Below are 18,294 nucleotides of genomic sequence, written 5' to 3'. Positions count from 1 at the left end.
TCATACAAACCGACTTCTGCACTTTCTATGTACACACGCTAACACAGATCACCAACAGCGGTCAACGATTATGATTCAGCCTTTAGTATCTAAGGTAATAGGATAATACGAGTAATACAAATTACAAGAGTTATGGCTGTTAACAATATAGAAACGGTAATCGAAGCCCATCCAATTTTGTGGAAGGCATAATTGTATTGTTTCGTTGTTAAGAAATTATATTCTTTTTATATTATATTTCATAGTAAATGAATACAATTTTTCATAAAACCACATAATAAATGTTTATTTTTTCCATACTTTTAGCTTTTAGTCAAATTATGAATTACATACGTTTAAAAAAAAAATCTACCTTACATAATATAGTCGACATTTTTAAATGTAGATTTAACTTATGAAGAACCTTGTTTTAAACTTACAAAAATTGTTATTGTTTATAACGATACGCATTTTTATCATTGAAATTTCCTAAATTCTATTAATTATCAATCATTAGTACACTATATAGTACCATATTAATGTCATGTTTTATAACAGAGAAACGAAACAAAACTGCATTATATTATATCGCATTGTATTCGTTTTGGACTTGGACTAAACATTTAAATAAAAAATAAAACAATAGTTGATAAAATATTCAACAAAAACGCAATGGTATAATAACTATTTTCGTGTTTCAGTGGCGTGTGAGTTGCTAGGTTTATTTGAATATTATAATAACAGTGATGGTGGGGCAGCAGGACATAGTTTTTCTCCGAAGTTTCTGACGTTCACCGTGTCCAGTCACCTTGAGCATATGGCGGTTCACTGTTCGTGTGCAATACATATTGACCTCTGGCACTAAGATAGAATAAAATAATAATTATCACCCACACACATACAACCCGTTTAATAATCAAGTATCAAGTTGAATAAAGCGATTTTCGTACTGTAGAAAATTTAATCAAAATTAAATATAACATTATAATATCGATTTGCTCAGTCGTCAGGTGTGAAATTATTATTATAATATTTTACCGTGATGTAATAACCTCTTAATTCTACGGTACTAATATATATATATATATGAATAAATCGATTCACTTAAAATGTTTATTACAAAACCATTAAAATTGTTGGCTATGATTATTTCGAAAACAACATTATTTTTTCGAATAGTTTGAATTGTTTCAAAACAATTAATTGCAAGTTCTTAATAAGTATCTAGCATAGTATTTAAAGCTACTCTGTGATTGTTAACTCTCATGGTTTAATTTATACATATACTGTCTGCTGTGGGACGTGAAATTTTCAACAATATATCATACTAAAGTATATTATAACAACTACACTATGATTTTATACGTGGGTAAAACACAAAACCGATTGATAATTGTTATTGATATACTTTTATAAAATTAATATAAATCACAAAATAGTGTAACGTGAAAATTACAATGAGCTCACCTGTGGTCCACACACTCTCCCATCAGCTTGTGGTCACCTTGACGGGGACATTTGCCAGAAAAGTAATCGAACACACTCGGACACGGCCATGACCAAAATCCTGACACCGATCTGATGCTCTCGGCAAAATAAGTTGGAGCCATGTGATGATCACAATTGATCGGGTCTAATACAATATACCAAAAATAAAACAAAATAAATTTACGATATTACGACATGATTATATTTAGTAACCTTGTTCGCTATTTTATGGGCTGATGTTTATACAACATTATTGCAACACGGCCATATTGTCATTAAACTTTTAAATACAATTTTGTTTTGAATATTTTTTAACGAGTTATTTTTTTTTTTTTAGTCATTATTTTAATTTATAATAGGTTATCTATTATAAATTATTATTATAAATTATTTTTTTTTTTTTTTGAAATATGAATTTTATAAACAAAATATATTAATAATATCTTAATAGTACAATATTATATTATTAATACTAAAGTATTTCAAATTTTATTCTAAAATGTATTTTTAAAAAAATTATTTTCCCAAATCAAAACACCATTACTAAAGATGCTAAGAGATTCAAAATAATATTGTCTTAGCATAAAGCCCTTATTAAAAAACTTTAATAAATCATTCTCTTAGCACATAATATACAGTATATACGCACTTGAAATGTTGTGGCAGCCAGGTTGCGCTAATCCACCGTTGACATAGAAGTCTACGTCACCGCATGGCGCCAGCTGACCCTGAATTAACGCGTTCGTATGTATCACGTCAACGAATTCGGCGTCGTTTCGATTCAGTTTACTATTAAGGTGCGTGCTGTAGAACAAAGGCAGAGCCGGATCTAGTCCTGAAAGTAAATAACTATACATTGATTACTATATTTGTTGTTTAAGATTTTAGATAATATAAATCGAACGTATTCGTGCGTAACGATAGGCATTTTTTTTTATGCCGCAAAAATGACCCACAGTGACCCATCCACGAAACTTTCACACATAAACGCACCCATACACATAAGTACATTGATTTAATAATCTTGAATAAGTATACTAGCATAGCCAATTATATAATATTGTGTACGTTTGATGATGCGAAATTGATTAACCTGTTCTAATACTGTAGCGTTCCTCACTTTAGCTTATTATTATCATTATTAATTATTATCGATTATTAGCAGTGATAAATTTTCTATTGGACTTATCACATTAATATATATTTAATAACTGACAGTTTTTTAAATGCCCGTAAACATCGTGTGTGTGTGTGTGTGTGTACACTATGAGTAGTTATATAAATGTAATGAGGTATTCTGGAATTTTGGACACTGTGTAAGTTAATTTATTTGTCACCGTGTGCAGTTGATATTAAGATGAGTACCCTTAAAAATTCCGAATTCATAAAATGCAAATCACGTATTTGATTCTACTCACTTGATTTCTGTACATGAAACTCTATATCAACCATGTATAAAAATGATCGTCGCAATAGTTTTAATTATATTATATGCAGTCGCTCACCCGTGATCCTTGGTAACTTGATGGGCTTCAGGTTTATGGCCAGTTGATTGGCCAACTGGCCCCCTAGACTGAATCCAATCACGTGCATCACGTCTTCGGGCATTTCCACATCAGACAGTTCAATGATTTTACGAACGAACTGGGCAGCGCACTTTCCCACAGCTGGCAGGTTGTACACCGCAGCCAAATAACACTCACTGGGACCGGCCGAAACGTCACTGTAATCGATCATCCAGACGTTGATGTCTGAGTGCATTAGGTATTCTGTAGACAAAAATAAAAAATAAACATCGTCTCACAATGATAAATCATGTTTCGTAATATAATACCAAAATAACACACACTGATAAAAAGAATTAAGAGAGACAACACGTGTCCTAATTTTACAAATATTAGTAGTATTATTATTAGATGAGGTTTTTTTTATCAATATTAATTTTAAAACATCTAACTAATCAATGTTATTAAAACCTAACACTGATATGTAGTACTTTCATTTCGGTAATAATACAAAAAAGTCAAGTGGTTGAGAATTTATTCAAATTCTTGTTAAGAAAAAACTTCCCAAAAATGTATAGAACATGAGCTAATATTAAAAAAGCTTAGAGATTTTATTATATTATAAATGAAAATTTAAAATACATCCAATATTGGTAGATCAAACTCAGAACTCAATATTAATTTTGAATACAATGATTTATCATAAAAATATTATAAAAGTTTGTTTTTACATAATTATAATACGGCGCTCTGTATATGTAAAATAGGTACATTGCTGTGTTCAAAAACACTACATATTTACGATTTTTAATTTTTAATTTTATTCATGGCTGCATTGCGCATATTATAACAATAATTTGTTTATTTTAATTAAAATTTCATTTATAATAAAAGTATAAATTTGACGTTATGTCAAACTACTAATTATAAATATATCTAAAAAAACAGTAATTATTTATTCGACAAGTAAAATAATATGGTGAGGTATTCAACAAGTCCGTTACGCCCAATCCATTAACACAACAACTTATCATTCGATAACTGCAATTTTATTTACACGAACACAATATTCAAGACATATATTAAGTTTCAACATTTTTAATTTATTGAATCATTGAAAACTATATTCAATAAAGTGTTGAAACAATATTAGTTGCATTAGAAATGTGAATTTAAATTTATAAATCTGATTTTAGTTTAAAACGTTTCAAATTATCATCAATTAGTGTGCATCTATAATTCGTATCAAAATATAATATTATAATAAATAATTCGACTAAATTCTCGCTTTAGTAGCTAAATTCATTGAGTATACAAACTTTACCGTTGCATATTATAAATATTAACAATTATATAATTTAATTAGCTTACACTCAAAAAATAAAGTACAAATTCCTTGCAATATTTTTTAAAAACTAAATAGATATTAAGTATAATATATAGTATATAATTTAATTATTATCATACTATATTAATGCAAAATCATTAGTAAATAAAAAAAAAATTAATAATATATAATTGTATTATCATATTGTATACTGTACGCTACTAAATATGAAGAGTTATGTATCTTTGTAGTTTTTTAAAATTTAAATTATACATATTATAAATATATTTGTTTTTTTCGTATATATTTTAAAAATTATTTAAGCTAATCAATTAATATTAAATACATAAAACTAGTTGAAAAAAATTACTAAACACTTCTATAAAACTATTAAAATTTATATGGGCTTAAACTGATTGTCAGAAGTAATTCCAGTGCTAATATTGAATAATTCACAATCATGATGACATTTTTGGGAACAAAAAATCTGTATAAGTTCGACGAGTACAAATAAAATTAACATTATATTCGTTTAGAACAGATTTCATCAAAACATTTAATTATGTCACATATTAAACAGAACGAATAAATTTAAATGGGTCTACTACAATTATGAAAGTAAAAACACTGTTTTGTGTTTTATAAATTATTACAACCCAAAAATATTTTAAAAACAATACGAATCGTTTTTATTTTTAACGTATTTTAAATATTAATGATAACAAATTCCAATAAAAGCAACTGATATTATGTCGATTTGTGCTTATTTGCTATCAGTGTTACTACAAAGTTATCTCTATTTAATTTGAATAGTTTTCAACAATATAAATATAAAATATTGTCGTTTAAAAACTATCATGGCTAATCTTAAAAAATTTAAATTTATATTTTATGTCAATGGATTCAAGTTTTTAAAACGCGCGAGACTTAATGTTAATAATTTTTAGGTTAGGACGATATTTCAATTCAAAAAATCAAAATGTCATCATATCCTATCTAAAAATCGTTTTTCATCATAGCTTATCTAAAGTACAAATATAAGACTAGCGCAAGACCAAGCTCATGAGTCTTTAGAGAAAAAAATAATATTTTTGATAACAATTATTTATTAAATATCTTAAGTTTGAATATTACATTATCGAATCCAATCGCATGCATATTTTAGCAACAATTTATTTCAGTAAAAATGATATGAACGACTAACCTTGGATTTAATATCCTATATCTATATCGTGAATATTATACTACCAATTCCGTTTTAATAAATTGTTATTAAAAATGAATTTTTGGTAAAAAATACTTTACAAAAAACCGCAATACACACGTTTTAGAATTTTGATAACAGTTCAGCGGGGTCACTAAAAACTTTCAATATTCCTAAAAACAGAGTAGTTTTTTGTGCTTCCTATAAGGTTAGAAAAACTTCAATCTACTGTCATAATTTTTAAACGATGATATGTGACATTATAAAACCAATTGATTGCAATGAACCTTCTACAATTCATATATTTCAAAACACAGTAATAAACGCGTATGTACTGTGTAGTATTAGTGTAATACACATCACGATAAGCCAAATTCAATTTAGTTAACTGATTACGCGCATTGTTCTATTTTAATAATAGTGTTTTGAGTAGAAATAACTTTCTGTTTTATCATAATAAATTCGCAAAATTCTAATAGTTATTGTAATGTCATTCTTAAATAGATTTCTTTAAAACTGAAATAAATTTCTAATACGTACACACACGTGTATATTATATTATATAAAAATATATACTATTACATTTTTACAGATTTATTTAAATATATGAATTCAACTCTAATCAAAATCATTAATTTTTAAACACAACTTTCAAATCCATCAACGTCAATCAGTTTAATAGTACTGATTGTTTTATGAAGTATGAAATGTTAACAATTTTATAAAACTTATATCAAAAATTCAAATAAAATATGTATTTACGTTGGTATAATTCTTAAAAGAACTTTAAAATAATTTTTGTTAATTTAAATTTTAAGATTCAAAAACCAATCATATTTTAGATAAGCTAAGTGTTTGATAGTAAAATATATTATTATATTATCTTATTTAAAAAATACAAAGTTATTTGAAGAAATCTCATTGATTAAAAAATAATTAAGCTTAACTCAATAGTCAGTGCGCAATAATAAACATTATACTTATAATTAAACCTATTTTTTTAAATAATTAAATAAATATACTAATAGTTATTTATAAATCATATTATTTTTTTTATTTTAAGATAAAATAAGATTTTCCTAGCCTTGACTATCTACATCTATTGATATTTACAATGGTACATTTTTTTTTTTTTTTAACAATTTGAACATGATTATTAATATACATAGAAATTTATTTAAATAGTAAAATAATTTGCTATCTAGTATACATGCATTAGTGATCATTACATTAGTGATAGTTATCGAGACACACCTGACTTTTTTTTTATTTAATATTAATTGATAAGCAACTCAAATAACCATGATTTCATATGACTATTTAAGTAAAAATAAGTTTATCAAGTATAAAAAATTCCGATAGCAATATATCTATCTCCTGTTAAGTTCAAGTGATTTTAATATTATGATTGATATTTTAGATTATAACTGTAATAGCGTGATTATCAAAAGGCTTGCTTTGTTACTTATTTGAGAGGAATCTCTCATCAAATTTAATTAAGAGTCTTATGTAGAAAACTTTTTTGAAGATATTATATCATAATCATACGTTTCAACACTCGTTATTGTTTCAATATTGATGTAAGTGTAAAAATAATATAATGACTCAACTCAGATTACAGAATTGAATTACTTGGTACTTGTTATTGTTTAAATATTGATGCAAATGTAAAAATAATATAATAACTCAACTCGGATTATACAATTCAATTACTTTTTAAGTACTATTGAAATAATTACGAATCACGTATCCTAGTACAACATATACAAGAACTTAAATAACTGATATAAACAACTAATTAACGAATAAAATTCATGTGAGGGGGGTTCATTCTCAAATTCTGAAATTAGAAAACTAAAACGCAGATTTAATCACAAACTAAGCCACCTTATCTAAATTCATTGCCCAAAAATAAAGCTAATAACACTTTAGATAAAATTAATATTATCAAACAGTTGATGAAGTTTATCGACTTAACAATTAATTTATGAATTATTTTTATAATAATTAATAATAGTGATCGTAGAGCGTGGAGCGTGGTGAAATTATATTACTTTTATTTTAGTTATAATAATATGCAACGAATGTAATCCAAATTTTATATGAATTTATTGTATATAGCAATTTAGATATCTTGTATATACGTATTATGCTATCTTATATATCTATTATCTATACTTATCAAGTATTATTGACTCATCTGTTTGATGCCAGAAGTGTGTGTGCAGTTTATGAGTACATATTATTATTATACACAATATTGTGTGGTTTGATTATTTGTATTATTATTTTAAAAGTGATTAAGTGATGTGAGACACTGGAGTTACTTTTTTAAAATTGTGTGTTATGCTTTAGTATGCTTGTTAAATCAATATGAATTTAAATCAAATACAATTTTATTTAAGAAAAAAACAAAATATTTACCGTCTTTGATGTTTTGAAGTACACCCAGCTTCATATTACTGTTAAATCCGTGTAAGATGAACTTATTTGCAAGAGTCTTCACGTAGTATGACTCTGTAATATTTTCAATCGTGACCAATTGAGGATTGTTTCGGTTCTCTCTGCCAGAAAAAATGCATTCATTAACTGATTAAACGTATATTACTTTGTAATTATATATTGTCATGATAATTTGGTGTAACGCAAAAATTAAACTTATTGTTTGCATATATGTATACATAATCATTACGGTTTTAAATTTAATTAGAATTGCTATATCTTCGTGCCATAAAATAAATTATCTTTTCAATACACAGCCTATCGAGAAAATCAAAATCAAAATAAATATATATATATATATATATTTGCAAAAATGTAAAATATTTTAAAATGTATGCCATATTTATATGTAATATGTACTCATTTTTTAATTATATAATATTTCTTACAATTATTCGTGTTATTTTTTATCAAAAAGTGTTGTTATATTTTTTTTACTACAGTTTATTATGTTTTATTAGCTTTTTTACAATTGTATTGAAAGCACTAGAAATTGTTTACCTTTTATCTCCAAAATATTAACTAGATCCAATTTGTTATAAGAAACCCCCTTAACAATGAAGATTGATGCATTATTTTTCTGTTCTAAAAATTGATGACAGATGTAAAATAAAAAATATAAATTAAATTTAAAAAACCATGCCTCTTTATTATACCATTGTATTTATAGCTTAGCTCTGAATCTTAAAGTTAATCCTCTCCTAAAATTCTGCTAACGTTTCTGGCTACTAAAATTTGGGAATATTACTCGTGTTGTTCACAATAATTAATTTCATTGCTTATAATGATAATAATCACCTGGTGTACAAATAAAGATTAATCGAAGGGTCGGGACATACGGGATGGACAATAAAAGTACATTTGCCGATTTTCTGGTGATTTTTGATGGTGACACACTGCGTGCTTGAAAAGCACAAGATCCACACAAGAAACGTTGTGACCGTAGTGTGCGATGCTACAAAAAAAATAAAATAAAATTATTATACTATAATATATTTACAAATCCTTCAATCTACAATAAACAGAAGAAACTAAATAAATAATAACTAAACCACGAACTGACAAATAAATATCAGGTGTAGTTACTTCAGATTTTAAGTCGATAAATTATATAATCAATATTCCATGATAAAAATTGTTCAGTCGTTTCACAGATATAAAATAATAGTTTTTATGCATTTTATATATTCATTGATATAATTTTCTTCTCTTATTTAGATTGTATATAATATTAATTAATGAATTATTATAATTTACAAAACTGAGTCAAATAATCAATTAATACGAGAATATATGGTAATAAATATTAGTTTAATGTATTATGTACGCAAATATTTTTTATATATATATATATACCTATTTATTTTCATGATAATAATATTATTATGATGTAATAACAAAAAATCAAAAGAGATTTAATTCAAATAAAAAATAAAATTTTGAAGGGAGCAATAATTTTAATAACAATAGTTATGATAACTAGATAGTTAAAATAGCTTCAGGGGTGTCTTTATGAACAGGAAGGACAATGAGTGCAACCGCTCCCCCTCCATGAGTTAGACTGGCTTACATAATAATTGGTCAATTTAATAAATTATATAAAATTACTAAATATTTAATTTATTTTATTTTTTTTTTATCAATGGAGTCCATAATTAAAAATATTTTATCTTTAATCGTGATGAAGTCCAGATATCTTGTTATCATATATATAAATATATATATAAGTATTCATGGTCATATAATATAATACATATATATATTTATATACAATAGACTCATAAAATATAAAAGAATATAACCATAATTACAATTTGCGCCTCGAGCAAATATAGTAGTTGCTAAATACAGTCGACACACTTCTAGAGAGATAATAATTCCCAGCCGTATTCCTGATAGGTGAACATGAATTTTTGTATTTTTAACATTTTTGAATTATATTTTAATGTGACTTTATTAATTTTATTTGACGTTGAATTTTTATTTTATTTTACTACAAATTCTTTTTTTATTTTAATACTTGATAATTATTTTTTAGTACAACTATAGAACATTTTTAATATCTTATATTAAATTTATAATTTAGACATAATTATAATAATTAAATGCAGTATTTATAAAAATAATAAATTAACTATAACTGCACTTTAATATATGTTATGACAATATTTTACAATATTAAATAATATGCTTTTAAAGTAGAAAAATAACAGACTACTTTGTTAAGAACAAATTATATTTAGATTTTATTACATAAACCTATAAAATAAATTTGCATACAATGATGATTTGTTTTTAATAGTGTAACATTTCAGTTACACAAATATTTTGTAAATGAGACTATAGTTCTAAAATCCAAAAGATAAAAAAAAAAAATGATTCTACACTCTGTATCTGAATCTCATGTAAATTAATATACATTTTTTTATTATTACCTCCCCTACAACCAGTCAGACCTTTGAATAGTTTAATAATGCATTTTATTAGCAAAAATCTGAAAATATTCTCATAAAAATGAAAATAAAATGAGAATTTACTTGATATAACAATTAATAAAATATTTAAATCACATAGTAAAAGTTGTTACTCCATGTTTTTTAATAATAACAATTTCGTATAAGCCTTTATATTCTAGAAACTCCTCTCAATAATATTGTCGAATGTTTTCGCCATAGTTAAATACATTAATTCGATTAAAATTAATAACTGACACAAAAATGAATTGAAGGTGTGAAAATTAAGAGAGGTACAATCATTTATAAATATAAATTATGATGTATTTAATGAATATACCAACCATTTCATTCCGTTTTCTACGAAATTACACAACAATAATAGATAACAAGTATGTTATCGTCCTTATTTCCATTTTTTATAATTCGTAGGGTTATATTAGTACTTCGTAATTTGTTAAAGAATTATAGGTACAATTTATTATTCCACGCAGATAAAGATATTACTTACATTATATTAAATTTAATATCTGAAAAATATAATTATAACGTCGTTTAAGAAAAAAACGTGTACATACATAATATTATTAAAGTACTTTCACTAATTCATAATAATATTTATAGAATACGGAAATATTATATTAATCGAATACGTTTAAGTAGTGTCTACTTTAAAAAAATTATACATAAGTAAACATTTCTATCATTTGAAGTAAATTAGTAATAATAACAATGATATTAACCACTATCGTTTTTATTGAGACTGATAATTAAAACAAAGAACTTTTAGTATTTATTTTGTGTTACTAAAAAAAAATATCATATAGAAAAAATGCATTTCATGTAACGACAAAGACAAACATGTAATTTATTATTTTACATTTTTACATTTTTTTGGTTTATGAACCATACAACTTTTTCTTTTAATATTTTCCTCAAAACTTTGTTTATCAAAATTTAATTTTTTGATAGCCTTCACACAGCTGCAGTCATTAATGACCGATTGAGTATTTAAATGTACATTCGTATACCGCTCAGGTATTTCTCACTCCTTGTTTAATTGCATTCTTATTTTTGATGCTATTTTATTTTTTTATTAATAATTAAACAGAAAAAATAAGTTAAATGCTTTAATACTGTATATTTTGTGATTTTTGTACTATAATGTTATGTCCACTGCATTGCAGATAATAATCTAATATAATAATACAAATCGATCGCATCACTTGTAATTCTTTCTGTAAGATTTAAATATTTAAATATACTCAATACATACTTAAAACCATCATATTAAAAAATGCGTGATAAATTGATGAATATTTATCTGGATGAACCAATAATGTTATAATAATGTGTTGCTATTATAACATTATGCGCTTTTTCGCGCACAAATTTTCACGTGGTAAATATTCGAAAACAAAAATGACTCTTTTAAGAAAATACACCAAGTTGGACCTGGTATATGTCCTAATCGGGCTCAACAGCTAGTATTAATGTTATAATTACACGCGACGACGCGGTTATAAGCGCGGCAACGTTCTACGCACAACTATATACATCGTATAACGTATACTCGTATAATACTAATATAGATAAACAATGTCGTTCTAATCAGTCTCGAGAAGGGGGAACATCACAGCTGTATAAATAGAATGTCGATTATCGTAATAGTAATTCTTATTTTTATCTTTACGCATTAAAAATATAATTAATTATTTTATCAAGATATCACACTTTTATTGTTTGTACGATAATGTATTATTATTAGTTATTACTTATTACTAACGGTACTTTTTATTTTTTGATGAATGCCAAAAAAAAAAAACATAATGTCTTGCTTAAATACTTGTGTATAGATACGATTGAAGAATCGGTTTCTGTGTTTTTTATGCTCAAAATATATACTGTTCATGGTGTATCATATGATCGTTTTTAATCACATTACTTGACGTTTAAAATCGCATAGCTATAAAGCATCATGAAAGTTTAAATAAACAGGTTTTTTTTACAGGTAAATATAGATAAATTATTAAAATGCAAAATCTGCAAAAAACAAAGTACATAAATGTATATATATATATATAACAGCAAATAAACAGACAATCATCATTATTTATAAAATAGTATAAGAAAACATAGGTGTAATACGTACAGTGTGATTACGATTCTATATCTAAGCTGAATGACCTTGAATTGAAGTGGGTTTTTTAGAAGGTGAAAGAGAGTACCTAACATATTTTTAGAACATTTCAAATTGTTAACCAAAACATCTTAATATTTTTAAAACGTTTACATTTATTATTTTTCTATATTTTTTGATGGGTTAATTTTTTTTTAAAACTATTTTCGTATAAAAAGTTTTTTTCAATTTACTAACTTAACCATGTTAAAGTAAATTCAAAAGTGTATTCATGCATAATTTGTTTATAACAAAATTTTAATTACCACTAAAAATAATAAAATAAGTGTTAAATCAGTGTTTAAAACTTTAATATATTTATTTTATCAATTTCATATGGATTTTTCTAAAAAATGTTTTAAAAAAACCATAAAATGCATTCATATAGTGATAAAAAGTTGATTTTGTCCGATATTTACATTCAAAAAATTCTATCAGCAGGTTGGAATTTATAATATGATTTAGGTAGTATTTAATTTTATTATAACCCATTAATTTCCAATCACATTCTTTGGACTGATGGACCAAAATTTACAAAAAAATAGTATGATGAATAAACAAAATCATCGATACTGGTATGATACTAACTCATGCTGATCACATGATACTTATTTTCTAACGGTCTGAGAAATTAATATACAGTGATAAGATAGTCGGTGGAAAGCTTGTAAGACCATATACTTTCAAGATAAAACGCTTATTGGTAGACGATGTTTAAATTGTTTATCTAACGATTAGCAATAAACTACCAATACTGTTGAATGATATTCCATTAGACACACAAGCAGTGGCGTAAATTGGATTCAATTTCTGGTGGTACAGGGGCATATTCTCAACCTATAATTTTCAACACATCAGTAATCTAAGTTTCTAAGCAAAATCCTTCCTAATAAACTATATATTTTTCCATATATTTCTTTAAATAATAAATACATTTTGAATTATTTTAGCAGTAAAACTTTTATTATTATAATATTAATAAAAAAAACAATCAACAATTTCTTTTTATTTATTTTAAGTTGAAACGACGTTCCTGTTTATATATTATATATTTCAATGATTTTCTGGTGGTGCAAAAACATACCTTTGAACCGGATTCCTCCGCCACAGTGCCCGCGATGGTAGTCAGTGCTATTGAGCACCTCCCGTCTGAACTGGATGCCCAGCTGGGGTGATTACATGGGGATATGTTGTGCTCGCTGAGAATGAGGAAACCGATGTCCATGTTCGACAGGGTTCGAAAAAGTAGCTGTTGGGCAGCCCAGTCGGTGTGGAGGTTGATTTGCAAGCAGCGAATCATTGCATCGTACGTGCTCCATCTCCGCTGGCTACCCACCGAGACTGCGTTTGAGAATTGTACCCAGCTGGTATCTTGAACGCCTCCTTCCTTGCACATTCCTGAACCTGGCTTATGTGCAAACCGTTCAATGCCAGCTCTCTCACACGCAACACATCGGTCTTTGTCCGCCAAACATGATTTAAGTTCGTGTCCTAGTTCTCCACAGCGTCTGCAATTCAACGATAAGTCGGGCCCGGAGCAATTATCACTCCGATGACCGAATCCGTGGCATCGAAAGAACTTTTCGGGTTCAGGACGCCTAGGGCGAACGCGGCACATTGTCCATCCAATAAGGACGCGGGTTACAGTAGATTCAGAAGCTCTCATCATTCTGGCGGTAGCAATTTGCTGCCCGGACCTGATGGGCCAAAAGCCGGTGATCTGAATAACCTGTCGTTCGCAGATTGCAGCTTGATCGTGTTCGGATCTGGGTATTGCCGCCCGCAATGCCGAAAGAACCTCGTCCTCGGTCGTCACTGCGTCAAGGTCAACAATCTCAACAACAGTAAACTGACCAAGCTATGACACTCCTCCGACCGCATCACCCAACCTGGTGGCTATGGCCGACAACAACTTCTGGGCTGCTACTACAGATCCCGCACCTTTGGCTAGCTCGACCAGCAAATGCCCATCCCTGGTTTTGCGCATGCCAGTAACCTGAGTTCCCAGCTCAACCAAGTTCAACTCTCTGTTATTTCTTACTGCACGAACGGTGTTCGCGTATGACGAGCCGACAGCCACCTTGACTAGAACCGCCGGGGGCTTAGCCCTGAGCTTCGCCCCAGTCCTCAGAGGTATAGAGAGGCCCATTGCCCTTCCACTTGAAGGAGCTGAGGTTGTTTTTCTGCCAACAACTTCCCTCCACCTTTCGCCATCTGTCTCTATCGCCGATTCAGCTCCAGTATCGGCGTGATTTTCCACCGTTGATAGCAAGTGCTGCATTTGCACCACCCAGTTTACGCCACTGCACACGAGAACATTTGTTCTTTTAACAAAATTGTGTATCATCCCACAATGCAATAATTATTAGACAGCATATAAATCAAATGTGATCCAAGCCGCTGGATTGGAACTAGTAGCGTTGCTTTTGTACTGGAACAGTTCCTAGATTTAACGTTATAGAATTTTTTTATGGAGACATCTCAAAACTATGAATTATGTAAAATGCAGATCCACCTATCTATCCCAAGAACTTAAAAACAAAATACAAATAACATGTAATATTTTAAGATGGAACAAATCAAAGCCGTAACTTTGACTGATTTTTAAGGTGACTTGAATCATGTTTAGAACATAACGGGAAAACTTTAAACAATTCATACGTTAATTTGATTTAAAAAATTACATTCTGTATAATTAACTACTACTAATATCATCATTATTATTGTTATTAATTAATTCAGTTGACTAAATACAATTAAAACAATAATAATTATTTAGCACTTATTTTTTTATTTCTAGTAGTTCTAAATTAAAATGAATTATTCATAAATCGAAGTTTGAATGTATTGTAACATAGTCATTTTGTAAATAGAAAAAAAACTTTAAATGAATATAATTTTAAAAAAAAATGAATCCAACCGAAAAAGTAAAAATATAGGTGTTGTCAATTGAAAATGTTCAATCCAATGCAGTTGAGATATTTAGTTATATCTAAAATCGTCATCACATTCTATAAATAAATACTTAACTAGCCGTTACTGATTCATAGCCATAATATATTCAATGAATAAATAATAAAAATAAAAATAAAGTAGTCTTATTAATTATTATAAATAGAATACTAACTCAAATTAATTAAATATTATGTTTACATTTATCTACACGTGGTCTTAAAATCAAAAAACGATTAATAGAATATAGTATAAACAATCATTCACTTGCCATTATAATTATTAGTATGATGTAAATCTTAATATTGAACGTAGTTATTTTTTAGTTAACTGATGTTCCAATGTCAATAATAATTGTATACAAATCAGTTGATTTTTATTATTTATGTATTGTTTGTACTTCGTATCATACGTATTTTGAAGTATCAAACCTAAATAATTGGTTTAAACACTAGCTGCGTGATTTGGTGTTGATGACTTGCATAAAAAAAAATAATTAATTATCTAATTATCTATCTCTTGCCAGGCGTTTCTGAATATTTAAATAATATCATAAGTACAATAAGATAATAATATGCTTCACCGTAAATTTTGATAAACATAGATTCATTAAATATTAGACTAATATTATATTATAAAAGTTTATTATTAATGTACTGTGAATTATTTTATAATATATAATATGCTTTAAACCTTATTGTATTTTTTGGATATCTAAATAAAAAATATCATAAAAATATGATGTTTAGGTGTATTAAATTAAAAAATCTATGCTGTAGTTCAAAAAAGTAATAAAAATTATATGCTTATTTTATATTATAACAATACATAGGTATTTAAAAAAAAATGTATTACCAAACGGCTAACTTAACTTAACTATGATTAAAAAAATATTTAGAAAACAGAAGATTAGTATGTTGTATGTATAATATAATATTATAACTATTTCAAAATAAACATTTGGTTTTCTAGTTTTACTATATACGTAACTAATTTATGAATACTATTTAAAACTTCTAAATTAATTTTTCTGTAGTTTCAAACTTTAATTGATTCTGGGGTATAATGAAATTGTTCAAAATAAATTCTAGTAAACACAATAAACACATACCTCACAATTCTGATAGTTATATGTATAAACCATAATCATGACTTGATACTTGTACTTAAATATGTAGGTATACTTGCATCATATTATACCAATTTATAAATTATTATAAGGCAAGTATCTACACACACTTATGTTTACTTGCTTAGAGAATGAAGCCAAAACACAAATATGTTTAACTTATTTTAAGTTTTATAATATCTTAACATAGGCACCACTCTAATAATTTTACAAATGTTGCATGCAAGATGAGTTGCCTATATATAAATACCTCATGAATAGATACATTGTATTAATATTATCGAAAACAAATGTAATTTTAAGTGTTAATATAAATTCAAAAATAAATCCATCAGCCTAAATTCTAGATATTTATACAAAAACTTTCGTCAGTAAATTATAAAACAATACATTTTTTGGATTTTGTTTTAACACAATTTATTGTTATTGTACAATGTTGACGAACGAAATTACAAAATTAAATTGTTGTATAAAACTATTTTATACTATCGATGTGTAATATTATGAATATTATGATAATGTAACATTAATGACATTTCTTGAGTGTATATACAATATACATTTGTATTATTTTTATTTTTTTTGAGCGACAGTAGTAACGTTGAGATTTATAAAAATATTTAGTTTAACAATGTACTAATGTGTTTACATATTGATGCAAAATAATATAATCTTTTAGTTATTTTTAATATCTTTGCATAAGATAACTATTAACTATAGATCAAAAAAATGAATGTCTTAATACTATTTTAATTTCAATTCGTAATATTAAACCAGTAGGTTTGTCTTTAAGAAATATATTTTAAATCTGTTAAAAATTCTATCAATTATTATATTTATTTATTTAAGAATTACATTAAAGGTTATAGAAAAATTAAAAAGAAACTTAAGTTTTAAAACTATTTGTCATTTTAGGTATTTGGACATTTTTTAACTGAATTAAATTCATAAATTACCATTTCAAATTGCATATAGTATAATTAAGTATAAATTATATCTCTACGCGATTACGCATGACGAGTATATACAACTGTAGGTGAAATAGTACATATATAAAGGTAGATATGTAAGGGCACAGAGACAGAAGGAGAAATAAAGAGATATATAGATATATATAAACTACAATGTTTGTACCTAGAAATAAATAACATCGTCTCGAGTTATTATGAGAGCGATGATTTATGCGTGCATATCTCACATTGTACTATATAGTAAATCACCAATCATATTGTCAAACGGTACTGGCAATATTTTAAAGCATAAATACCTACCTAAAATATAATACATGGGTTAATATAGTTTCAGAGTATATTATACAATAATATTAATATATGATAGTAATAATATAGTATAATAGTGGGTACATCACTTCACGTCATCATACTGCACGGTTATGAGTGTTATGACTATTACCTATATTTATGTACGAGCTTACCTGAAATGGTGTTACATGTTTTTTCAACATAAAATGTGAACAAAAATGTTGAACCAATTTGTTAAGCGATGTTTGTAGAGTTTGAAAAATAATATTCTTTGTCAGTATCACCAATGTAATTGGTGAAAAGACAACTAAAAT

The 18,294-nt window shown here is 26.6% G+C and overlaps 1 protein-coding gene across 1 annotated transcript; it reads right to left on the bottom strand.

Annotated features, from left to right (window-relative positions):
- Positions 1-312: 312 nt before the first annotated feature.
- Positions 313-12,020, bottom strand: LOC112601900 (pancreatic lipase-related protein 2-like). Its single transcript, XM_025349763.1, has 7 exons — positions 11,735-12,020; positions 8,804-8,960; positions 7,928-8,067; positions 2,973-3,236; positions 2,117-2,302; positions 1,447-1,612; positions 313-840 (listed from the first exon to the last, which is right to left on the bottom strand). Exons 1-7 carry the CDS (start codon positions 11,745-11,747, stop codon positions 771-773), a joined length of 996 nt encoding a protein of 331 aa, XP_025205548.1. The 5' UTR covers positions 11,748-12,020; the 3' UTR covers positions 313-770.
- Between the last annotated feature and the right edge of the window lie 6,274 nt (positions 12,021-18,294).

The sequence above is a fragment of the Melanaphis sacchari genome, unplaced genomic scaffold (genome assembly GCF_002803265.2).
Source record: "Melanaphis sacchari strain LSU unplaced genomic scaffold, SCAv2.0 Contig7_pilon_pilon, whole genome shotgun sequence".
Taxonomy (NCBI): Eukaryota; Metazoa; Arthropoda; class Insecta; order Hemiptera; family Aphididae; genus Melanaphis; species Melanaphis sacchari.
Note: the sequence above shows the minus strand (reverse complement) of the source record. Positions and strands in the feature narration are given on the sequence as shown.